The sequence below is a fragment of the Globicephala melas genome, chromosome X (assembly GCF_963455315.2).
Source record: "Globicephala melas chromosome X, mGloMel1.2, whole genome shotgun sequence".
NCBI lineage: Eukaryota > Metazoa > Chordata > Mammalia > Artiodactyla > Delphinidae > Globicephala > Globicephala melas.
The window spans coordinates 108,431,039-108,457,446 of record NC_083335.1 but is presented as its reverse complement, the minus strand read 5'-3'; the positions used below and the strand labels follow the sequence as shown (position 1 = coordinate 108,457,446).

The window sequence follows — 26,408 nt, the reverse complement described above, 5'->3', positions numbered from 1 at the left end:
ACTGAGGCAATTTAATGCAGTGAAAAGAGTACTGAAATAGAAGTTCAAAGTCTACATTCAGAGGCTGACTCCAAAACTAATTATCGGTGAAATCCTAAGAAATTAACTGTGGTGTGTGTGAAGTTTTTCATCTCTACCTTTCTTTCTAACTTCACTGACTAATATGATCCCAAAGAGAAAAATATGTGAAAGGAATTATAAAGTTATTACGTCGTTTTGTTTATTTCAAATGAGGGTCTTCAATTGAGGGTCTTAATCATTGTCCTTTTCGCTTTTCATGAGAAGGGGTGACTGTCTTCTATAGGTTGATAAGATTTTCAAGATACTGCTTTTACTAAGATCTTTAAAAATAGTTTGCTTTAATTGTAGTTTTTAACTTGAAAATGGGATGTTTTTAACCAAATACTATTTACCCCACATCATCTTTCTTTCCCACAGTTGTATTGCTGAGCACAGCAGGGGGCAAAAGTATTTAGCAGAGCTCATTGTTTTTTTACCCACCAGAGCCTTCAAAAGAGAACCCAGAACTCTTTTGCCGCTTAGACAGTATTTAAACCATGTGAATCCTTCCCCGTCTCTATGCACAGTGGCAGCATTTCGACTAAAATAACCTTTCTGAACTCCAGTGTGTACAGCACATTTGCTCTCTTGGTAGAATGTAATTTGATTCAAAATGTAATTAGCCTTGGAATCAGGTGTTAAAAGTTCCCTATAATTTTTGATGCAGTTCAAAATTTTCTCCTTCAACAATTTTTATGTGAGTCCCCATTTAAAGTCTAGATCACCTTTAGGAAGCGATAGGAAAATTCACAAACAAGATGTAGCTTATTCTTTGAAATGAGATTTTAATTGTTTTTGTTCTCCATTAATGCAACTGAGACGATTTCAAATTAATAATCATTAGGTTTGTATTTGATTTATATTATAAGGCATTAAATCCAGTACTTAAATAATCATCACATTGTGATGTTTACAAGCCACTTTTTCCCCAAGCTCTTTTATCCAGAAATGAAAATTTAAAAATATGCCCTAGGGATCAGAGTGCCCAGTTTTTACTTATTTTACTAGATCCAGATATGTTGCCTTTATCCTTAAAAAATTACTGACTTTCCACTTAATTCAGTTTTACTCCTCTTTAAATGTGTGATTCTCTACCTACCTTAAATAATCTCGGGATGTTTTCCTAGAAATGCAGTCAACCATCTGAAAGCAATTTTTCTGTCTGGTATGTGGGGAGTTTGATGGCATGTATGTGGCATGCTTATAGCTTAACATTCCTTAATACACTCATTTTCATCAAAATATTGGCTAAGATATTCAGAACAGATGTGTATATGTGTGTATGTATATATTTTTTCTCCTTAGCCTCTAGAGAAAGCTTCTTTTGTGAGCATTAAAGGATATATCAGACGTAAGGAGAAATTTCTCTGCAGTCTTTTTTTTCAACTCTTTGACAACTGTAATTGAGAAGATTACTTCTCAGATGCTGTATATCACCCTGAAACTTAATGATTTTAGCATGTTGGGGACAGAGTTTTTAAAAGGTAGGGGAGGGATACAATTGAAAAAGGCAGCAATTCAGTAGTATTTCAGCATACATCATGGGTAGCTTAATATGGGAATGTTTCTAGATAAGAAATCAGGAGGCAGGACTTCTAGTTCTGGCTTGATTACGAAACAGCTCTGTTAGGCTCAATTTGTTAGAATAATGAAAGTGGTTGGTCAGGTTCCTTAGAAGGAAGTGAGGGAGGGAAAGTGAAAAGGAGGGGAATGGAAAGTTGACAGGAAGGAAGGGGAAGGAAACTGAAAATAGAAACTAACGGTATAGCTTGGACCTTTTTAGTCCAATGAATGAGGAGGGTCCCCTGTTTACTTTCTTAACAAGTAATCAGTTAACAAATATTGAACTGTTACTATGTTTAAGGCACTGTGCTAAGTGCTGGGAATACCACGGGTAGACAGAGAAATTTTTGTTCCTTTGTGAAATTTACATTCTAGAATAGGGACAGAATTGAAGCAACTAATTTAATAAATACTTATTTGACTATAACTGGCATGCTATTTTTAAAAAGCTACAAAAGAAAATAAAAACAAACATAGAGGAACCCAACCTAGAACAAGGTCAAGGAGAGTATCCCTGAGGAAATGACATTTTTGCTTAGCTCTGAAGGGTGCATGTGAGTTTAGGAAGAGAAGAGGAGACAAAAACCAGAGGAAGACAGAATCCTGGGTGCCAGGTAAAGAAAGTGTTTCAAGAAGGGAATAATCCTCTGTGTCAAATGTTGCAGACGGATCAGAAAAGTCAAGGGTTCTGAGAATTGTCTATTGGATTTAGCAACATGGAAGCACTAGTGACCCTGACAGTAGTAGTTTTAGTGGAGTTCAGGGGGCAAGAGCTTAATTGGAGAAGGTTCAAGAGAGAGGAGGAAATTCCACATATAAGTGAGATCATACAGTATTTGTCTTTTTGTGTCTGGCTTATTTCACTAAGCATAATGTCCTTCAGTTTCATCCATGTCATCACAGATGGCAAGCTTTCCTTCTTTTTATGGCAGAGTAATATTCCATTGTATACATATACCACATTTTCTTTATTTATTCATCTACTGATGGACACTTGTTTTGTTTCCATATCTTAGCTATTGTAAACAGTGTTACAATGAACATGAGAGTGCAGATATCTCTTAGACAGACTGATTTCATTTCCTTTGGATATATACCCAGAAGTAGGGTTGCTGGATCCTATGGAAGTTCTATATTTAATTTTTTGAGGAACCACTCTAATGTTTTCCATTGTATACTTGAATTTTGCTAAGAGAGTAGATCTTAAGTGTTCTCACCACACATACACACGCACACACATGCAGATGGTAACTATATGAGGTGAAGGATGTGGTAACTTGATTGTGGTAATCATTTCACAGTGTGTGTGTGTGTGTGTGTCTGTGTGTGTGTGTGTGTGTGTGTGTGTGTATAATCACATTGCAAACCTTAAAAAGTCATGCTGTACAGCCTTAATGTATAACATTTGAATTTGTCAATCATACCTCAGTAAAGCTAGGAAGAAAAAGAGGAGGAGGGAAATTGGAGACTGAGAATAGAAGTGAGACTTTAGGAGTCTTTCTCTTAAGGGGACCAGAGAAATAAAGTGGTAGCGGGGTGGCTGTTTATTGTTGAAGAAGGGTTTTTTTTTTTAAGGTTAGAGAAATTACAGCATGTTTGTATGCTAGTGGGAATCATTGGGTCGAAAGGGAAAAATTGATGCTACAGGAGCAAGTAAGGTAGAATTGCTCAAGAGATGCCCTTGAGTAAGAAAGAGGGAGTAGAATCCAGTGAACAGTCCAGTAATTTGGGATCTCCCTAATGTCTAGCATCCTTTCATTCAAGCATTCAAAAGAAATTTAATGAATACTTGCTCTGGGTCAGAATCTTTGCCAGGAACTTCCATAACAAAGATATGTAAGTTCCTGCCAAAAAGTAGAAAAACCCATAAACAGACAGATACAATACAGTATAATTAAGGATCATATATACAAAAGGCACTAGGGAAGAGCTAAGGGAGCCCAAGAGAGTGAGCAATTAACTCTGCCAAAGAGCACTGTAGCATTTGTAATAGCATTGAAAATGCTTTACTGTCTAAGGAAAAAGTTGGTTTATTTTCAAGCAATTCTGTACACTAGTATTAAAACATAGCAATTTCATATTAAAACAGAGTATTAGATCATTATAAGGCATTCCATCACATCAGTATTCTTTTTTTTTTCTTAGTAGATTACCAGTTTATTATAAAAGGATATAACTCGGGAACAGCCAGATGGGAGAGATGTATAGGGCAAGGCATGGGGCAAGGGCTTGGAGCTTCCATGCCCTCCCTAGGTGCGCCACTCTCCTAGCATCTCCACCTGTTCAGCAGCCTGGAAGCTCTCCAAACCCTGTCCTTTTTTGGTTTTTATGGAGGCTTCATTGCATAGGCACAATTGATTGAATAATTGGTCCTTGGTGATTAAACTCAATCTCCAGCCCCCTCCCATCTCTGGAGGTTGTGGGGGGGTGGGGGATAGGACTGAAAGTTCCAACCCTCTAATCACATGGTTGGTTCTTCTGGCAACCTGCCAATAATTGGAATATTAACCATTGTCTTTGCTTCCAACAGTGGATCCCTGTCCAACCCTATCTTGTTAATATCACTACTCTCCAGAATTATCTATTTATTGTTTCTTTGCTTTTTTAGAGTAGTTTTTATCAATTTACACATGTCCCTTATAATATGCTGTTTAGTTTGGCTTGTTCCTGGACTTTCTAAAACTCCTATCTGCTTTTTCTTTTTAGATTTAATATATCTTTATTTTATTTTTTAACCATTTTTATATTGAAGTATAGTTAATGTACAATGTTGTGTTAGTTTCAAGTGTACAGCAAAGTGATTCAGTTGTGTGTGTGTGTGTATATATATATATATATACATATCTATACATATATATGTATAGATATGTATAGATTCTTTTTTGAATTCTTTTCCATTATAGATTATTACAAGATATTGAATTATAGTTCCCTGTGCTAAATATTCTTTAAATTATATTTAAGGTTCTGTTTGTGTTTAATTGCAGCTAAATATAGTTCATTATTTTTAAAAAGCTACTTGCCATTAATTTCAGAATAAAATTCAAACAAAATCCAAAAGTATTTATCTTTGACTTCTTGAACATTTATTAGACTACAATAAGAAATACAGTGCACAATTCCTGCCTCTATAGAGATCTCAGTTAGAATGCTCCAGATGTACAACAGATATGAAAAGCCAAGTAACAGAATAATAATTTAACTATGAGATACTAGCACAGATTTATCACAAGGTTTATGATGATGTGTCAAATGAACTCTATAATTAATAAATGTTTCATGCTTAAAGGAATAAAAAATTTCTGTAAGAGGAAGTAGTCAGCAAAATTTTTAAATGGGCTTTTATCTTCATGTTTTTACTATATTCTGGACTATTATTAATTTTCCTTATGAATTAGTAAATAGCGTTATTACATAAAGAGATACCTTTCAATTTTCCAAATTATTTTTCAGAGATTTATTACTAATTTATGCACAATTACGTCGGAATGAGTCAGATGTGTTTAATAAGGCTTAAAAGGTCATACGAGCATAAAAATACTTTGCCTGTATTAATAATAGTGTACATTTGATTTAAATCTAGCAATAATGCATGTAGAACTCTTTTTCTTAGCATCACTATAGCATCAAACCATAAAGATTTTTTTCCATTTGAACTTTGCTGTTATGAAATTAAAACACTGCTATAAATACACAGTGGCAAGCATTTCCAAGCTGCAATCAAAGATCTATATATTTAAAATTAGAAATAATTTAAGCCATTGTCTATTTTTTAATTTGCCAAAGACTGTTGTTTACTAAATCTATTTCAATACTTTAGCACAATAAAAAATTTATAAAAGCATTGTTTATAAGCAACAATATTTGTTATAACTAAACAAATAATACACTTTACTTTTAAAAATACTTATTTTGATTTGCATTGCTAAAATTCACAGCTTTATTAACTAGTAAAAGCAAAAACTTGATGTCCCTATAAAAGTAAATTTTAATTAAGACTTTTTATCTCAGTTTTTTGTCTGGTTCAATGTATTTTCCTCAATTTTGTATCAGTAATATACAGTATACTTCTGTTTAAAAAAAAATCACTCCATAAAAAGTCAGTGTTTAAACCTTCTGCAAATTTTTTTCCTATGGTGAATGATATAACCAGACATAGCAAAGGCTTAATTACATTCTTTCATGGCTTAGTTCCATGAAAATCTCAGAGAATATGATGTAAAATACAACGAATACAATTATATATTTTGTATTCTGTGAGAAGTTTCTTCCTGTTTTTGTGCACATTTATTTGACTCCAAACAACCAATCAATTCTTCAAAAACTATCAGACTATTTTCTTTCTTAGCGAGAGAAAGTTAAAACAACGCTTATTTGTTGGATTTTTCACTTTTCAAAAGATTTTCTTAGTGACATGTAGAAACAGTGTTAGAGCTGTTAACTATTTCAGTTTCAGTGCCCATGCTGAAATGGAGTTTATCCTTAAAACCAGATTCTAAAGAAATGAGTTGTAAGAACTTTGAAAATATAGCACTCATAACATTGAAAAGCTGGAGGACTGATTTTGGAAAGCAGTTGAATAGACATGACAAAGTGAGACCTTTCCTAAAACCTTTATGCCACCCTGGATGGGCAGAATATATTGACGTGCATCAGCTTACCCAAATTCCCTCTGTAAAATTGCAGAAATCTACCCCATGAAAATTTGGAAACTGAGATGATCATTTATAAAGTTGTTTGCACACCTTGAAAGGAAGCCATTAAATAAATACTTCGTTGGGGGGCCCATTAATAATTTTATCATGTCTAGGGCTTCCCTGGTGGCACAGTGGTTGAGAGTCTGCCTGCCGATGCAGGGGACACGGGTTCGTGCCCCGGTCCGGGAAGATCCCACGTGCCGCGGAGCGGCTGGGCCCGTGAGCCATGGCCACTGAGCCTGCGCGTCCGGAGCCTGTGCTCTTCAACGGGAGAGGCCACAACAGTGAGAGGCCCGCGTACTGCAAAAAAAAAAAATAACAATAATAATAATAATTTTATCATGTCTAGTTCATCCTCAGACTTTCAAAGAGCTTAGGAAAATATACTAAGTAAGCTGTATCAGCATACATAATAAAATGCCATAAGATTGGCACATTTTCCTTAAGAACATAATGAGAAAGAAGTATCTTGATGGATTTTTTAACTCCATGGAGTGTTCATAGCAATTTGATTGTGAAATGTCTCTGGGCAAGGAGCGAAGTGAAGAGGACATACAGTGACCAGGAGGTGTTGAAAGGTGGGAAGATTGGTAGATTAAAGGAGGAAGAATTGTTGGAGTGCTGTAGGGGGTGTGCTAAAAATACAGAAGGTGGTAGGAAATTGGGGTACTGGGAAGAATTACAGCCTTTGCAGGTGACAAGATTAAGCATATGACCACAAGAATGGGTGGAGGAGAGAACCTCAAGAAACTGAGAGGCCAAAATATTGGAGGGTGAATATTGAAGTCACCAAAAATTACTACAGAAGTAGTGTTTCAGTGCCTGGGTTTGAACCCTGGTACTACACACTTACCTACTGTGTGTCCTTGGGTAAATTACATAACCTGTCCCAGGCTCTTCATCTGGTAGAATGAGGGTAATAGTGTATTTCTCATAATTTTGATAATTAAACAATTTAATACTTATAAAACCCTTAGACAATATGTGGCATATGGTAAATGATATATACATGTTAGTACTATTATCATGATCATCATAATCATCATTATTATTATGACCCAGTCCCACATGAGTCTTTAATTTTCATTCATTCAGAATTTATTAACCTTCACAAAGGCCAACTGTAATGTTGGTTAGTAAATTTGTATGCCAGACTTTGTGCTAGGTATCCTTTTTAAACTTCAGTATGATTTTCTTTTGGCTGTTTTGTGCTTCAAGAATTTCAAGTTGGTCAGAAATAATACACTGCAGCCTCACCGAAAAGCTATCCTTAAAGTCTGTGCCATGAGTTCTGCTTGCTAAAGTAAAATTAAAATGCTTTTTAGTAAGAACACAGACCCAGAGGGAAATGGGACAGGCCAAAACAATGATTACTTGGAACTAGAAACTAGAGTTCACAATAGCAAGAGATGCTTGGGGCAGACCCAGCTTTAGGTCATAAAAGAGAGTATAGCCATATTGCTGAAGAATAGTGGTATCCAAAAAGCAGATAGGAGTTAGGAGGCAGTGAAGATGGGAAGTTAGTATTGTGGTGTTCCAACATGAAATGATGGGTTAATGTTCTGGCAGGCAGGTTAAACCCAAGGAGCTACTATCCTGGAGATTGGCTATCAAGATAAAGACACTTGGGCATTGGGGAATAAGACAGATCCAGTTATTGAAAATGAAATCACTAAAATGATGATCCTCTTTGTAAAGGGCCACATTCTTAAAGCCTGGGGCTCCTAAGAGAGCAAACCTAGGCTTTTCTTTATTATTTATAAAAAGTGCCTTAAGTTTGCATTATCATCTGGCCAATTGCCACAGGCAGTTTCACCTTCTGGCTCAAAACACACATATTTTTCACCTTCACAAATGCCAACCATAATGTTGCATATGAGTGAGTGTGTTTTGCAGACTGTAGCTAAAAGTCCGTTTAAGTTTGAGCGGACGTGGGGAAGAAAAACAATGTGATGTGAATTTTGTTCTCTGTGTTTAGGCAAGCTACGACCTATATCTATGCCAGTGGAATATAATTGGGTGGGGGACTATGAAGATCCAAATAAGATGAAGAGAGATAGTAGAAGAGGTAAGTGTTCTAGAATTTCAGTGTAGGCTGGGTTGTTGAAACAAAAAGCAAATTTAAATGTTTTTTAAATAGGATGTTGTGGCTTCAGTGGAAAACTATTCATTCTCTCATTGACTTTATGATACACCCAAACCAACTCAGACTAACCTTTAACTATCTTGATCTGTTATTAAGTAGATATCTTCTCTGAATGCCTCCTAAGGGATTCAGGGTAGATAAGTACAGTGTAAAAAATTAATATCTGAGTGTTATTTGAAAGTTAATACTTGGAAAACAAGGTCAGAAGTGTGAAACTGCATAAAAGAATTAAGTTCAACAAATAGAAAGAGTTTGTGATCAGTCCCCATTGGTCCGCAATGCCAACCTCACTACTTTTGTATTAATATAACGTTAAATTGAGCTTTGAAGCACATGGGTAAAAACTAATAGAAACTGGGCCAGTGACTCTAATGAAAACCATATAGAAATGGAAAAAAAAAAACTGCTTTGCTTTTTTTTCTCTTCTGTTTGCTGTTCAGGGTTATCTTCTTACTTGGGGGTGGGCTACACTTGAAGTATCTACCAAAAGTAAGTTTTTATGTTCACTTATCCTGCCATTGAGGTGAGCAGTAAAGAGAGCAACTGGAAGTTTTGCTACTAAATGGGATTCGACCAAGTGTGGATATGGTGGGCCCAGTGGGTCATGCTGCTACTTGCATTTTCTGAAATGAGATCCCTAAGGTTATAGATGAAAAATAAAATTATTCAAAACAAAGCAAAAAACTTTTCATAGAACCTAAAGTCACTAAGCTTCCTTTATAACATGTTTAACCCACTTGCCTGTTATTTCTAGCCAGTGTGCAGAATTTATTTCATTAATACACAGATCCACAGACTACACAGGGATAAGTAAGCATGACTATCTGCTTCATTAGACTTCTTAACACTTGTTTCATGGAGCGAGAATTTCTGAAAGTGTTGGTAAATACAGGAACATTGACAGATTCCTTTACATCTATGTATTCATTCCGTCTTCCAAACTTCAGTTTCTAACCTCATTTGTTTTATAGAATTAACCAAGAAAAATATAAAAAGGGAAACACTTATATGCCTTCTCTGAGTCACTCTTTTGGGAGTTGATATGATAGTGACATCTTGGGGGAAAAAGGCCTTATGAAGCACTGTACTAATAGTTACAATTGATAGTTCTGGCTATCAATTTAAGCATAGGTTTTATGAACTAAGTTTCCTCACTGTTGGTCCATAGTGTGGGTTTTAACTTCTCCAAGGATGCTCCCTAGCCTGCCATACGTCAGTGTTTGTCATCAAATTTTTGCAGAATCTCCCTGGGGGAGCTTGTTAAAAATTTTATGAGCCGCACACCCAGAACTTCTGATTCAACTTCCGCAGGTGATTCTGATATAGTTTGTTCAGACCTAAAACTTGGAGAAATAATCTATAGGCTATCTATTTCCTGTTTCCCTATGATCCCAAATAATTAAGATCCTCTATATTTTCACTACAAAGGTATTTCATAAATGAAGTCAAGTTACATTTCTGAAACAAAATCTCATAGTACAATTAAGGAAGAATAGGAACTTTGGAATATTTGCGTATTTACATTGGTCTATTTATCTTCTTTTATATAGAAAACTCTCTACTCCGATATATGAGCAATGAAAAAATTGCTCAAGAAGAATACATGTTTCAGAGAAACAGCAAAAAAGACACAGGGAAGAAGTCTAAAAAGAAGGGTGATAAGAGTAGTAGCCCGACTCACTATTCATTGCTACCTAGTTTGCAAATGGATGCACTGAGACAAGATATCATGGGCACCCCTGTGCCGGAGGCCACACTATACCATGTAAGTAAAATTTCAAAGACTCTATGATAATACTTTCATTGGCAGACTCTTTTTGGTAAATTCCAGATTATTTATTTTTATCCTCTTGTCAGATTTTCACAAAAGATCCTAAATTTAGATGTTATGCCCTGAAAAATACGTTTAAAAAAAATGATGGCTTATTGCTTTGTTCTTCAGTTCATATGTTTAATGAGTTCGTGTGTTGTAGCAGGTTATATTTTTAATGAAATAAATTAATATGCACAGAATTTATGGAGACTAATAATTAGCTGATTAATCATTAGTGAGATAATACACAGTAAATGAATAGCTGTAAAGTTCAACATTAAAGATAAGATTTTTAATATATTTATGATTTCATTTAAAAATGAACATCTACTATGCACTAGACTTAGAGCATGGTTCTCGAGGTAAAAATGAGAAGACAGCACACCGTAATATGGAAAGAAAGACACACCGAGAGTCCCAATACAGTTTGTAATGGGTGGGTGCAAGAAGTGTAGGAGAACGGCCTTTGCCTTCTTGGGAAGTGAGAAGAGGCTTCAGAATGGGGAGCATTTGGGTGAAGAGTGAAAAGCAGTATTTTTGTGGGAAGGCGTATGAAAGTGTGCCACAAATGTGTGCAAATATGGCATGTTCCACGGACTTCATGTGGCTCAAAATTACTGGTTCATTAAAAGTTGAAGGAAAGCATGTGAGAAGGGGCAGTAGATGGGACCCTAGAGAAGTAGGTGGGGCTTAGATCAGGAATTTTATGATAAAGTACTTAGGCTCTTTCCTGTAGTAATAAAGAGCTACTGAAGAATTTTGACCTGGGGACTTGCATGATGAGATTGGCCTATAGGATCTCTCTGGTGCAGAGCATCAATCAAGAGATGTGAGACCAAAGGCAGGGCCATTAAGGCCAGATGGATGATGAGAAACTAGGACAATGGCATTGTGGAGGCTGAGAATCTTGTTAGCCAAAACATTCAAATCACAAAGTCAACCCATTTTATGACATTTTGGTTAAAAGGGAGTTTGTTGTGCTTCTTATTAGAAGCCCTTGAAAAATATGGACTACAGGCTTTTAAGTGAGTTGAACAACTGTGCTTAGTGTATACAGCATCAAAAAATTTAATCTGTCACTGCTGTGGAAGACAGACCATCTAGATATACAAGATGTGAAAGATTTTAACAACTCATAGTTGAGTTGCTTTCCTGAGTATATCTTTTAAATCATCTAATTACTTATTCGCTAGGTCTCTCATAAAATGAAAATGAAGAAATATGTTTTCATATTTGGGTTGACATAGGAGTGCAGTTAGCACTCTTGGGTGCTCGTTCTCTATCCTCTCCTGTCCCCCATTACATACCACCAGCCTCTTCCTCTCCAAGAGAATAATGCACATATCAAAACCTGCTACTTTGAATAAGTGGCAAATCAGGTTATTATTTTTTCCATAGACATTTGCAGTCATTCTGAAATCAATACTCATAGCTGTATGGTGGGGGCCACTTTTGCTATCACTAGTCAGAAATGCTATCTTCACACTGAGAAGCTGGTGTTCTAGTCAGAAGTAATAGCCTGAACAAAGATCTAAACATAAGAGACAGCTGGCCTATTCAAGAGAGAAGCTGGTAGTGAGAGATGAAGCTAGAGAGGAAAGAAGAGGCCACTTCACCCAGAGCGTGTAAACTATTAAACTGTTTGGATTTGCCGTAAGAGGAACGGTAAGCCATTGAAGGCTCATTTAAACACTCAGCCTGTGCCATCCTGTCGTGCACGTCCAGACAGGAATATACTGCGTGAGGAAGGAAAATAGCTGAGTCTTGTGAATTTTGAGTAATTAAATTATGGAAGATAGTAAAAGGTAAAACTGCTAATCAGGAATATTGTGAGTATTATCTAGTATTATCTATAAATTGTTACCACCTTTCTGAAAGGCATTATTTAGTTAAGTGTGCAAAGAACCTGGTCTAGTAACTTCACTTCTAGAAGTTTATTCCAAGAAAGAAAGCAGAGCCTACTTTTGCCTCCTATTTTTATTCTATATCCTGAGTCTGTAACAGGGATTTCCCAGATACATGATATTTATCCCAACTAGTTTTTAACAGAGAGACAGCACAGGGTAAGGAATATTGTTAATCATGGAGGAAGTCCTCCCATGTAACACTAACCCACTAATTTCAGAGTGAAAAGCTGGACATTTTCTAACTATTCTCTGGTTTAAAAGAAGCTAAATAATTGTTAGCCCCAAAGTGTATGTTCAATGTCTATAACCAGTGTTCAAAAAGAAAGAACATTCATTGGTGAGTTTTTTATTAGACTCTTAAGTTCCTTAGAGGACTTTACTTGCATTTATTTAGTACTTTTACAGTTATCAAGGGAGTTTCCACATTTGTTACGTCTTCTAAACCTCACAACAACCGTGTTTGCAAATGACAAAACTCAAAACTCAAAAAAGTGATTTACCCAAAGCTGTGTTGCAAAACAGTGTAAGAGTAAGAACTAGAACCCAAACCACCTACTGCAGGGATCTTTCCACACTCTGCCCTGGTCCTCCATGCATGGTAGGCATTACATACACAAATGAATTAGTGCTTTAATAACTAAATGAGTGAATTTTGAAAAAGTTCACTTGAAGAAACATGTGCGCTCATATGTTGATTTTAATAACATTTCTCGTAGGTGGATTGATTTCTACCCAGGTTTCTCTTTTGCTCTATATTACTATTTTTTTATTAAGTTCAGAAAAACATACAGAGCTACTGCTGTTATAAAACACAAGTAGTTATTCAGCATGATATATTACTGAGACTACAGGGTACTATAGTTAAAATTGCCTGGACCTGGGAGGCAAAATAAAATATATTTAAATGATTGCTTTTTATATTTCACAGGAATTTTTGTTTTATTTTTTAATCTGTATATATGTACTTATTTAAAATAAAAAATGTTTACTTATGTTAATTTTTTTAGAAACACAAGATCAGTATCAATATGTAATCCAATCACCTTCATGATGAACCATTAATCTTCATTCTTACCAATTATTCCTTTGGATAGCACAACTATTTTTAATGAAATAGGACTTAAGTGGAAGAGGATTATAAAGATGGAATAATGAGTTTCGTAAGGCTGCTATCATAATACTAGTTCCATGTGGTCTGGGTTGAAATTTGGAGAAAATTTAGTTGAATTTAATAGCAGGATCATATCAGCATTAAATACCCTTAAACAATTTACTAAAGGTGTGTGTGTGTGTGCAGGGTGTTCCTTTTTAAGCTCCTAGATTATAATCCCCGTTAGTCTATTCTGGAAAGCAGCCTAACAATACACAAAGCCAGGCAAATACAGTTTGACTTCAGCATGAGTCATTCCTCTTAGCAATTATAGCAGAAATGTTTATATAATAATAAAGAAGATTTAAAAGTTTATGGTATTGTAAAATACATAATTTTATTTTTTATTAATTCCATATATTTGTTATTCCAATTTATGTATTTTTCTTAAACTTATTTGAAAAGAAATCATTCACTATGCTCTAACTACCCTAATTATAACCAGTCTTTGCCACCTCTTTCCTTTTTGACATGTCCCTCCCTCTACTGAGAATGCTTCTACCCCATCTTTCCCCCTGGCTGACTCCTATCTAAACCTGAATTTGCAGAGAGACTTTCCCTGACCACCACACCCTAAACTAAATCAGTTTCTCCTATTATAGTCTCTTAGCACCCTGTATATTTTCTTTGAAAACTTTCTTACGATTCATAATTACGTATTTATTTGTGTGATTATCTGCTTAGTATCTTTCTTCACTATATATGGTAGAGAGGGCATGTCCGTGTCCATGACAGGAAAGGATAGTTTCTCCATTTTGTTCAGCACTATATTTTAGTACCTAGTTTAAATCTAGTACCTTACAAGTGCTCAATAAAAATGTGATGAATAAATGAATGAATGAGTGAGTGAAATGTGACAGGAACTTCAATGCCTTTCTCAGTATCTCTCAGCTGATGTCCTCAGCCTGCAAAAACAAGAGCCACCTCCATGACCAGCCCTGCCCAGTACAAGCCGACCTTCAGTTGGGGTGTGTTCAGAGTGGGAACCACCAGGAACCTATTACCATAGGCTCAGTGTCCCATGTGCCTGGGGAGAAGCATAGGGCTCTGAATGTCTTCTATCATGTTTGTCTAGTCCACATGACTAAATTCTACTTTGTTTTATCGATTAGGTTTCCATTTCACTCCAAAGATGGGAACTCTGCCCTTACTGGCGCCTCCTCCAACGAGGATTTGGCTGGTTTACTGATACAGACGACAGACCATGTGGAGCCTAACTCTGACCACCCACCCATTTAAGAGAGTATTGGAATCACCTAGTAATTTACACTCACCATGTTGGGCTCCCTCTCAAAGCAGGTCCCAGTTTGTACCTTTAATCAGGGTGATTTACAAGACTGCTCTGCTCCACAGGTGCCACCAGGGCAACAGGATTAGCTCCCCCTCAGCCTGGCCTCATCTCCTCCACTCCAGCTAGTTCTTGCTCTCTTCCTATCACTGCCCTCTCGTTATGGAGGTCGCATTATGCCTGTCAGCCAAGCATGTGATGGTATTTTTCAAAAGAGTATAACTTTATTTTACCTACTCACTGATTCTCTGTCTGAAACTGGAGTTGTTAGCTGCCAAAACCCTCATCTGACCTGAGAGCACATGAAGCAAAGGCAGACAGCAGTGTCTGATGTGTGTGTGTGTGTGTGTGTGTGTGTGTGTGTGTGAAATCCAAATGTAGTGATGAAAGCCTTTAGGTAAGGGATGATTAGAATCAGGACTTTTTTTTTGCTTAATATGATATACATATGGCACCTTGCTCTCACATTAAAGCTGCTGAACTAAATCCATAAACAAAATAATAATTTATTTTAAATCTACATGCTGAGAAGCCAGAAAAGTAAAATTTGATATGGATCTAGGCAACATGCAGGTACACTTTCATAAACTGAATAATGTGATTTTAGGTGGCTTATGTAAAACAGATTTTGAGTAGGTGTTAAAAAATCTGGATGATTTGTTTCATAACATTCCAACATTGGCTTGTCTTAGTTATTTAGGATATAACTGCAAACACTCAGTTACTGTTTCACTTCTGATAAGTACTCTTAGCCATTTCCATCAAATTGTGAAAGGATTTTTGGTGGAGCTTCTGGAGGAAGGAGGTGGAGAGCTGTTAAAAGACATCTTATTTTTAAAAATTTAACAAGTAAATAAACATTATGAAACAGACACTATTGTAAGTAATTTGCAAATTTTAACTCACTTAATCCTCGTAAAAAACCTATGAGGAAAGGTGCTGGTATTATCCCCATTTTACAGATTAGGAAGCTGAGGCACTAACAATAAGCAGTTAAGTGGTGGAGCTGGGATTTGAACATTGGCAGAGTTTCTCTCTCATACACCAGCTGGGCAAGACTACCATCAACAGTAAACTTGTTCAATTCTATGCTGTTATTTCATGTAAATGGAAGATTTCTTGATTTAATATTTACTCCCATTACCATCTTACCCCACTTACTCATGTTTAGACTTTTTCTCTGCCTACACACAATAATGAGAAAGGGAAAATACTTTTCTTTGTGAAATATTTAAATCTCAAAGTCTTTTGTTTGTTTATTTAAAAAATTAAATATATAGAAGTATTTATCATTTATCCCAAGTGTTTCAAATTGCCCCTCAAAAAATAACATAATTTAGCAGAAACTCAACAGCAATTCTAGTAGTGCCAACTATCTTTAAGGCCCAATAAGTGCTGTGGAATATATATAAATAATAATAATATTGCCACTGCTACTAATAATAATAGCTAACATTTACCTATTGCTTACTAAGGTCCTATGCTAAGAACTTACATACGTTATCTCATTGAACCTTCAAATTGACCTTCTGAGGTTGCTACTATTATTGTATCTATTTTGAAGAACTGAAACACAGAGTTTACCTTGCTCATGGTCATACAGCCAGAAAGTAGCAGACTTGAAATATGAGTACAAGCAGTCTGACTCCAAAACTCACATTTTTAGATGAATAAAGTCATGTAAAGTCATGTCTACTCATAAGGATTTTACCATCTATTAGAGAAGCCAGAGCTATTAGTATCACGAAGATGAAAAATATGCTATATTGGCAGCCTATAAACATTTATAATTAAATTTATCTACAGTTATAAAGATTGGTTTGTCTAATATAGGCCTGTCTTAGCTGCATTGTTTCAGGATCAATGTAGCTAAAATAAGAGGGCAGTTAGTTTCAGTGGCTAGATAACCATCTCTGAGCTAACAATTGTTTATAATAACCACTTTCTCCACGCTTTGACTTTACTCACCTAGATGACAGCCATGGTACAGTGTGACATGATGTTTCTCCTCACCGGGGTGCATGCAGATATCCATTCTAAATATTATTGTATTTATATCATATGTATTCTCTGGTTCCTGTGGATGACTTCACAATTTCTAGAGTGTTAATGCCAAATTCGTAGTAGCACTGGCAAAGCCTACATGGGAACAGCCTGGACTGTGACACGTGTTTCCCACTGGAGCACTTCCCTAGAGTGGTGATTCTCAAACTATTGGGCTGTCCTTAGCAAACGGCTCCTGGTGACTGAGGCTTTATGCAGAAATGACAGTCCTTCCTTTGATTCTTATGGGCAAATAACACGTAATTTCACAGACTTTAATTTTCACTTGTGACTAGATATTGCTTATTAGTAACCTACTAAATGAGTTTAAAAGGTTATAAATTGAATAATCATAAAATAATGCATTAGTAGAGTTTACTCAATATTCTAATTCACTATTTTTCCAAGATGCCTAGTATCCATGCAACCAACAGTACAGTGGTGCTCTTATTGCTCAAGCCCAAGTGTAGATGGTTCTGGTTCCCACAGTTTTCAGGAGGAATGCTATATTGGTACATCAGCAGGATTTTCTTAAGTTACCTATAGTTTTCAGTTGCTTTTTTTAATTATATATTATCATTAGACTATTGACCTTAGTTTGCTTTAGGTTGCTTGCTTTACCTTCTAGCATGTTGTAATTCACATTACCCAGATTTTCTAAAAATGATACTATGAATTATCCATACCCTACAGTACTTACAGTCATATTCTATTGGTATCACCTAGTTAATTTTCCATTGGAAAGTAGGGACAAATGGACCACAAGGCCTACTGGCCTAAGAGGGTCACAATCAAAACTTGTTGAGACCCACTGCCTTAAATACGGTTATGTGGTTTTAAAAAGTAGAAGGAATGAAATCTTGGCTTTTCTTGTCTATAAATATGAAACAGTTTTATAGAATGCAAGTCCATGAAGAAGCCTAGGAGGAAAATTCACTTGTGTTTACTGACCCATTTATACTAATAGTTATTTTAGTGAAAACCATTAAGAAAAATCATGCTCCTCCTCCACCGCAACAGGTGTAAAAAGCATCTATTCGCTAAGAAGGCATAAAGATGTTAAATTTTTTATGCATCTTAAATCTTATATGCATCTTAAATGTATATGCATTAAGAGATTCAAAATACTAGAAGCAAAGTCCAACAGAACTGAAAAGAGAAATTGACAAATCTATAATTATAGTTGAAGTCTTGAACACCCCTCTCAGTAATTCATAGAGCCACTAAACAAAAACTCAGCAAGGGTATAGAGTGCTGAACGACTACCCACCAACAGTATCTGACTCCCCAAAACATCAGAATACACATTCTTTTCAAGTGTGCGTGGGACAGTCATCAGGATAGACCATATCTTAGGTCATAAGATAAACCTTAATTTTAAAAGAACTGAAATCATACAAAGTATGTTATCTAACCATAATGGAATCAAACTGGAGATCAATAACAGTTAACAAGTAAGTCTCCAACCTCTTGGAAATTAAAGAACGCATTTTAAAATAATCCATAGGTAAAAGAGGAAATCTCAAGGAAAATTGACCTGAATGAAGATGAAAACACAACATATGCATAAGGGAAAATTTATAGCACTAAATACTTATCTCAGGAAAGGAGAGGGACTTCCCTGTTGGTCCAATGGTTAGGACTCGGCGTTTTCACTGCCAGGGCCCGGGTTCAGTCCCTGGTCAGGGAACTAAGATCCCGCAAGCTATGTGGCATGGCCAAAAAAATCCAGAAAAGAAAAGGAGAAAGTTGTCACCTCAAGAAATTAGAAAAAGAAAAACAAGAAATAAGTAAGCATATGGAAGACAATAGAGAGAAGAAATGAAATTTGAAAACAGAAAACATAGTAGAGAAAATCAGAAGCTGTACATTTTTTTGAAAAATCAAAAAAGAAATTGATAAATGTCTAGCAAGACTGACAACGGGAAAAAGAGAAGACTAAAGTTACCAGTATAAGGAATGAAAGAGGGGTTATCACTACAAACCTCATAGACATTTAAAGAATAACAAGGAAATACTATGAACAACTCTCTGCACTTAACTTTAACAGTTTAGATGAAATGGACCAATTCCTCAAAACCCACTAGCTACATAACTCTCCCAAGATGGAGTAGATGATCTGAATATTCCTATAACTATTAAAGGAAATTAGTTAATCATTAAAAGATTTCCAAAAAAGAAGTACAGAAATACTGAAAAAAGGACCAAACATATTGCACTTTTATATTGCTTAAGTGCAAGAGTAATCCATTTGACTTTTATTATTACGTTCTGTGGTGCCTTTAAAGTGTTGGCAGCATGTAAAATATTTGATGTATAGGGCTTGTGACTTAATGGAATTCCTAGGAGACTGATTAAAATTCATAAATTTTATTAATTGTGAAAATATTGTTTAAATGTTTGAAAAATTCGTTTCATAAATTTTTTTAAGTTTAATAAATTAAGCATTATACAAACAAACAAAAAGATTCACTAATACGCCCTTCCTCTTGAGAGAGGTTTCTGCTTACACTGTATAAAACAGATTATGTAAACCCAGTCCTTTTCAGTTTCATGTTTGAGCCAATGGGGGCCTCATTCTGCTAGTTCCTGGTTAGATAATGGCTGCCAGGAAGGAAAACACAAAATCCGGCTTAATTAGTGAGACATCATGCAAAACAGGACACAGAATAATTGAATTTGGAATTTATTAAGTTGAAATTTATTAAATTCAAATCTTATTACAAATTCCTTGTTGCCTTCTAAAAAAAAAATAAAACCTAAATTCTGATGAGAGGCACTTGATCAGAGAGGTTAAAGAAACCCCATTCTCTTTCATGTTGTAGGCCTGTCTCTCCCAGTTTTATAACCTCAGAAAATTTCCTCAAGTTTTGTTGGCAGTAGAACTTTTTTGCTCCCATAATCACTTCTACCCATATTACCTCACCACCATAACTCATTTCATCAAGCATCTCAGGTTTAATGAAACTCCAGGTAAAATTATTTTACCCCTAGAACTGTTTAAAACCTCTTCTGATTGAAGGGCCATAACCTATATCAAATTATCTTCTTCATTCAACTCCTAAAATACATTACTTCCTGGATGGTTTCAGCACCATCCAATTCTGCAAAACTGTAGGCCTAATAATTTGCTGTGTATACCCAAATCTCATCCAAAGATTCCTCTTAATACACTACATGTCTGAGTCTCTTGGCTCAGATCTCATGTGAGAATGAAGTTTAAGGCACAATTATTGACTACTGTTACATTCTAGTTTCTTGAAGATAACTTCCAAGAACAGTGTTAAATTGTTTGTAGCCTTCAAGGGATTCTTCTTTGGCTTTTGGATCAGACAGCAACTGACAGCAGGCCAAGTGCATGAGCTCAACCTAGAGTCTCAGCTCTAAATAATACTGCGAAATCTGTTTCTTAGCATCTCTACAAGTATCAGGTTAGGCCAAAACAGTATCCTAATAGACTTGAACCCAAAACAATCTGCAATGTTGAGAAATAGATGTGTTTCAATCCCTGTTCTTTATATGCACATAATTTTAGATTAACTAGATGCAAACTTTCCTGAAACTCAAAATAGGAGAATAATTTACCTTCTTGTGTTTTCTTTTATTATCATAAATTCAGAGTGGCCTCAAGAGACAATGCTGTTGTATCTAACCACCTCCAAGTAAAAGGGCCCAACATTAAAGAAAAGAATTGTCTTTTCTAAGATTCAGATGGCCAAGAATAATGCTGTAGTTAATAGAACATGAACTGTTTGAACTCAGACACATTTCTGAACCTCATTTTCTCATCAGTATAAAGAGGATAATAATACTTAATTCACTCGGGTATTTCAGAAGTAAATCATACACTCTATATAAAGTTTGTTCCACTGTGCTGGGCACATAGTAACTATTCTTAAGGCCATACAGAAAGGAAATGGATTCATTTACATGGATGGGGATTTGCTTCCTGATGAGCAAATCAGAAAGGCTTCTAGGACTAGAACATCTGTCCTCTTTGGGCATTAATGAACGTATCGGCTAGGGTTCAGTCAGGGAAGCAGAAGTGCTAAGTGGCATGGAATAAAGGACTAGATCTTACTCAGCTGAGGAGCTGGTGAAGAACCTCAGCAGAGCCAGTGGTCATGAAGAAAATCTAGATGTGAAGCCAGGGAGAGTAAGACAAACTAGAATCCATGAGCAGACTGGAAGCCTGCCTCCAGCTTCAAAACGAAGCTGGTGCCCTTTGCCATGGAGATTTACAGGCTCCTGGTCCAGGACTTAGAGGAGCTGAAGGAATTGCACGCCTGGCTACTAACCTATCCCAGCAAGGTGAGCCAGCAGAAAAGTGGCAGTATGTGTGCGCTGCTGCACTGACCGTCACCCTACGCTGACCTTCAGGGCAGAAAGGCTGCTGCTTCGCTTGTATTCTCCAAAATTCACACAAATTTACATTGGCCAGCCCTAACTAGCACCAGACAGGGAGAGGAATTCTGAAATAAATAGTTACAGCTTTGCTAAGTTGACATAGTAGATAACCACCACACTGAGGTTTCCTTTTCTGTTGGCACTATAGGTACCTACCAGGTAAAACCTGCTTTGAAAATTCTAGTGACAGTCTGTATGAGGATCAGTTGTAAAGTGAAAAATTCTAAATGATCATAAATTTGGAGTGGACTCAAGGTGCAGCCTACGTCTATGGAGGTATCATCCCCACAGCCTGCTTACTTAATTCCCCAGAGCATATAGGAAAATATAACTTCAAATTGTCTTTTATCTATCTTAAATCAAAAGATTGACTAGTATAAGTAATAATTAGGATAAAATGTCTAATTTACCTAAAGAGGTTTCTACTTGCTAAAACACGTAAGGCAATTCTTTAAAGAATTTCTTTGCGTACTCTGTTTAAGGAAGAGTACCAGAAATCTATGTACCTAGACCATCTTATCTTAGCCAATTGTAGAATCTCCTTCACTTAGTTGCATTTTAGCATCATGTCCTCAATTTTTATCAGATGGCTGATACAAGAAACAGCCATATGAAATTCACTTCTTTGTTTGCTAGTAAAATATTTTTGAGGAGGTTGTATTTTTCCCTTGTGCCCCCATATATATTTTTATAATTGGGTAAGAGCTTTGGCTCCCTGTGATTATGATGTATATAAAGTATCTGACACAGTGTCTGGCACTATGGCAGTGCACAAATATTCTTAGCATCCTTCCTCCAACCATACTACCAAAATGTCCTCACCAGTGGACTGAGAACAAGCCAAACCCTAATCTAGGTGCATTTGAGGCAACGAGTTCTGGAGAAGTGGCAGCAAACATCAGGCCCCGCAGAAATCTAATTTTTCATATCTGAGCTTGCATAAATTGCTTGCTTTCTCTTACTCAGTTTTCTCATTTACAAAATGAGCATGGCACTGCAAAGAGGACTATGGAAAATGCCATCTAAATTGACAGCATCATGATGATTTGATTCCTGTTGCAAACACAAATTTTTTTAAAAAAATCTCCCCATCAAGTTCTTTTTTCCTTTCTGTTAGATAAAACCAATTTTGCTTTTTTAGTCTTAAAATCATGTCATACTAGATGGTTCAGTATGGAAGAGAAGGAAGAGTATGATTTATCTCTCAGTTATTTTACTATAAAATGAGTTGCATATAGTGACTTTTGAAACTTCCTAAACTTAACTTTGATTTTTATCCAATGTTATCTTTGAGAGATTTTCTGTTAAGGAAAAGCAATCTCTGGATCAAGAAAACTGCAGCTAAACTAGCCGATGTAGAAACATTTGAAGTGGTTGTCTGGGAGAGCTTATCTATTCTATAAGAGCAAAGATCTCAGAATAAGAGCCTGATAAACATACTCTTAGCCATAAAGGTATTTAGAGAAAAACTGGCATTCTTGGAACGAATTACAATGACATGGCAAGAATTCCATGATGAGAAAATATGTACAATCTGTCAGAGCAACAAACCTAGAAATGAAGGTGACCCAAAACTCTTTAGTTTCAGATTCTTAAAAATGAAGCCATAAAGTCAGTAGCCAGAAAATTTTCCAGTAATTTTGATTGTCATAAAAGTGCTGACAAAATTATCATGCCATATACATTGACTTTATTTGAGATTCTTAGGTTTTGTACATTCTTCATTAGAGGTGATTCTTTTGTATTATTTTTTCTCTCTTTTCTTTTACATATAATTTATTTCCTTGTCATTTAGTAGCCATCAGGAGGCAAATCTGGTTCTCTCAATTTTTTCTGGTCATAAACGTTTCTTTGTCATAAAAGATGGGCAAGCCTATCCTGATTTCTCTGACACCTAGATGTCGACAGTTTGTCAAACAGAAGTGTCAGGAGCAGGTACTGTCCTAGTTCTGCTTTTCACCTATTTGAACTTTCTGCCTCTGTCTCATGTTGTACACATTAATCAAGCACCCCAAAATAGCTGTATCTAATATGGCTGGTGATAAGTACTTTCCATACATGGTGGAGCTTAAGCATAAACTAAGCGCCTTTCAGTGAATAATCTAGCATTGTGTGTGTGTGACACTGATTGCAGGTATACATAATTCCTAAAACATCAGTAATTGGGTGTACATTGGTAACTAGCCATTTTTCCCTTTAAGTCAGGATCATGTACAGTTAGTGCACTGTGAGATATTCTAAGAGCGTCTGGTCCAAGTCTCTGGTCTCGCAGATGAGGAAATTGAGGTCAAGATTAGTTTCAGTGACTTGTCCATAGTCATAGCACTGGAATATGGAGAACTAGAAGTCAGGTCTCCAGATCACTACCACAGTATTGTTCTCCTGGTACTGTGCATTCCGTTCTTGCTGAAACATAAACATTCAAAGTGTATCACTCCAGCTGGTGTGTTGAGAATAGGCTGGAGGTGGCTGGGGGTAGTGTGGAAGCAGGAAGACAAGATAGGATCTGGCCAATTCAGGTGAGAGATGATAGGGGCTTAGCCCTGGGTGCTAAAGTGGAAGAGGTGAGAAGGGCGTGGACTCTGGATATGTTTTGAAGGGAGAGTGGACAGGATGTGCTGACAGATTGCATATGAGATGCCATAACTCATTGCCTCACTGTCCGCACACATAGGTGGTCAGTTAACTGTTTGATTCATGCTTTCAATAGAAAATTATATGTCAGTTCCAGTGTTAGGAGTTGAGCAGAGAGTGGTGAGCTAAGCAGATGGTTTCTGCCTTTGTGGAAACTAATGCAGTAGTTAAAAACCACACGTTGAGAAAGTGAACCAAGTAATTTTAAGGCATTGTATAATAATCAGCAGTGTATCAAGTGAAAATTGCATAACACAATGAATCAGCTCCAAGAGATTTCTCCTGTGTGAAGAATTAGTGGAGAGGCAGGCTTGCCTTATTTGGATCACTGGTTTCCTCATCAGTATTGACACAGGGTTTTATGGTTGTGCTGAGTTCAATTAACACTGTTAATAGGTTTGGAGTAAAATATGATTGCAGTCCCATCCTTGTCTAACTTGGCTGAGCCTTATTACCTTTCTGAACCTTAGTTTCTATCTCATTTGCAAAATTAAAATGTTAACATGAGCCTTCCTCTCATGAAGATATGATTAATGGCTGTGGAAAAAAAACCTGCAAATTTTTTTTAAATCCACAGAGCAGTATAACTTGCTAATTAAAATCGACAAAAGCATGAAAATTAGAGATTGATAAGATGTTACTGGTTTGAATTATCTCCATTAATATAAAAGTGTCATCCTAATATCTTTTTATTTTATAGTCTTTCCACATAGCAATGTACTTATATCACATGGGAGGTTCTCATAAATGGATGTCTTCATGTCAGAAGCAGTTTTTCTTTTCTCTCACATGGTTACCATGACTACAGAATATTTGCTTGAGAGGCAATATTGCACAGAGTGGTTAGAACGGGTTTTGGGATTGATAGACCTGGGTTTGAACTTTGACTCTGCCACTACCTGTGAGCTCCTGAGCAAGTTGTTTACTCTCAGTTTTCTCCTCTTTAAAATGGCATTAATGATCACCACGGAACAAATTTATTGTAAGGATTAAGATTGATAACTGATATAAAGTCCCTAATACTGTGCCTCACACATAAGCCCTCAGTAAATGATAATTATTATGATCCAAGAATGACAGTTTCTGTTTCCCAAGGGTGGTGACTTTTGTAACCCTTCCTAACCATTCACCACTATAATCTCTGTTCTTCCCACCTTACCACTTACTGTCCAATAGGAAAGGGGAATTGCCTTATGGAATCTTGTATAAGATTCACTTACCTCCCTCCTTCAGAATCTGATATGCATGATATTCTTTTGATGAAACATTGACCCTGCCCAACCTGAGTTTGACCTTCTCTAAATTCCCCCCAATCACTGCCTTTTTGCTCTTGTTTGACTCATAATTTATTAGCATGCTTGTTATTTTTAAAAGCATGCTTATTTTTGAGTGTGTGTAGAGCCATTTTCAGTCAATATAAAGTCAGGTTAACTTTATTGACAGAATCCAGAGCAAGCTCACCCACTGCCCTCAAAGACCCAGCGTGTATGCAGTGCCTCATCCCCACCCCATTCCACGCAGAGTTTCTCATGCACTAGAATGGCAAGACCACCATCAACAGTAAACTTGTTCAGTTCTATGCTGTTATTTCACGTAAATGGAAGATTTCTTGATGTACTATTTACTCCCATTGCCATCTTACCCCACTTGCTCATATTTAGACTTTTTCTGCTGACACACAATAATGAGAAAGTAAGGGAAAATACGTTTCTTTGTGAAGTACTTAAATCTCAAAGGCTCTTGTTTATTTGTTTATTAAAAAGATTAAATATGTGGAAATAGTTGTCATTTGTCCCAAGAGTTTCAAATTGCTAAGCACCTTTTCTTATGTATAAGAAATAAGCTATTGGTTTGACTAGTCACTGAAGAAATCTTGGAACTTTGCAGAAAATTACAGTAAGAGGAAGTTGCTATATTGCAACAAGAGAGTATTTTGATTGCAAATTTTTCTGTAAGTGTGGCAATTTGCAACTTGAGAAGAATTTAATAGTAGCTGAGCTTTCAAAATGTAACACAGAAACTGTCATTTTCTTCCACAATTAAAATAAGTGCTTCTGAAAGTTTCAGGATAAGAATGACCCAAATTACCCTCCCCCTCACTTCCTCATCCAGAAGAGGGGGGAATAGAGTTTGAACAGAACATCTGTGGACAAAATGAAAGACAAATGCTCTTTTCAGGCAACTGTCTGAAAAAGGAATCTTTTATAGCCAAACAGAATACTGTTGCATGCATCGCCATGGTTAAGAAGAGGATCAACAATGCTTTCATAATGGCCTTTTATTTTAGCACATTTCTATTTTTATGGATTGAATTGTGATTTCAACACATCCATTCATAATTCATCATATAATTATATGCATAAATATCTTTTGACACATTTAATGCGCTTTTGCCCGCCACATCTTGAATTCAACTTTAAACTGTTAAGTGCAGTAAGACAATCTCATTACAAGTAATGTTAAAGGAGATTGGATAAAAAGGAATTTTTTCTTATTTACCAAAAGGAACAGTCTACTAAAGAACAGAACATCAGTAATATGCTGTACATGGATTACTGGAGAAAAGACACCTGGCTTGTTTATTTCCCCCTGAAGGACTTCAGGTTCAAACAATCAGTTAATTAAGACTACATCCTGTGTTCTTTGCTGGTGGTTTGTTCAACTTTTATGCACTCAACCAGTATTTATTTAGTACTTCCT

General features: G+C 36.2%; 1 protein-coding gene across 6 annotated transcripts in view; it reads left to right on the top strand.

The window, feature by feature from the left end:
* CNKSR2 (connector enhancer of kinase suppressor of Ras 2) overlaps positions 1-26,408 on the top strand; it is a 257,886-nt gene that overhangs the window by 162,780 nt on the left and 68,698 nt on the right. For 4 of the 6 annotated variants that reach the window (XM_070044647.1, XM_030843702.2, XM_030843704.2 and 1 more), the window contains 2 exons: positions 8,299-8,388; positions 10,017-10,231. In XM_070044647.1, the coding sequence (XP_069900748.1) occupies positions 8,299-8,388; positions 10,017-10,231 (305 nt within the window). The remainder of the gene's footprint in view (positions 1-8,298; positions 8,389-10,016; positions 10,232-26,408) is intronic. The other 2 variants (XM_030843703.2, XM_030843705.2) reach the window with 1 other exon arrangement.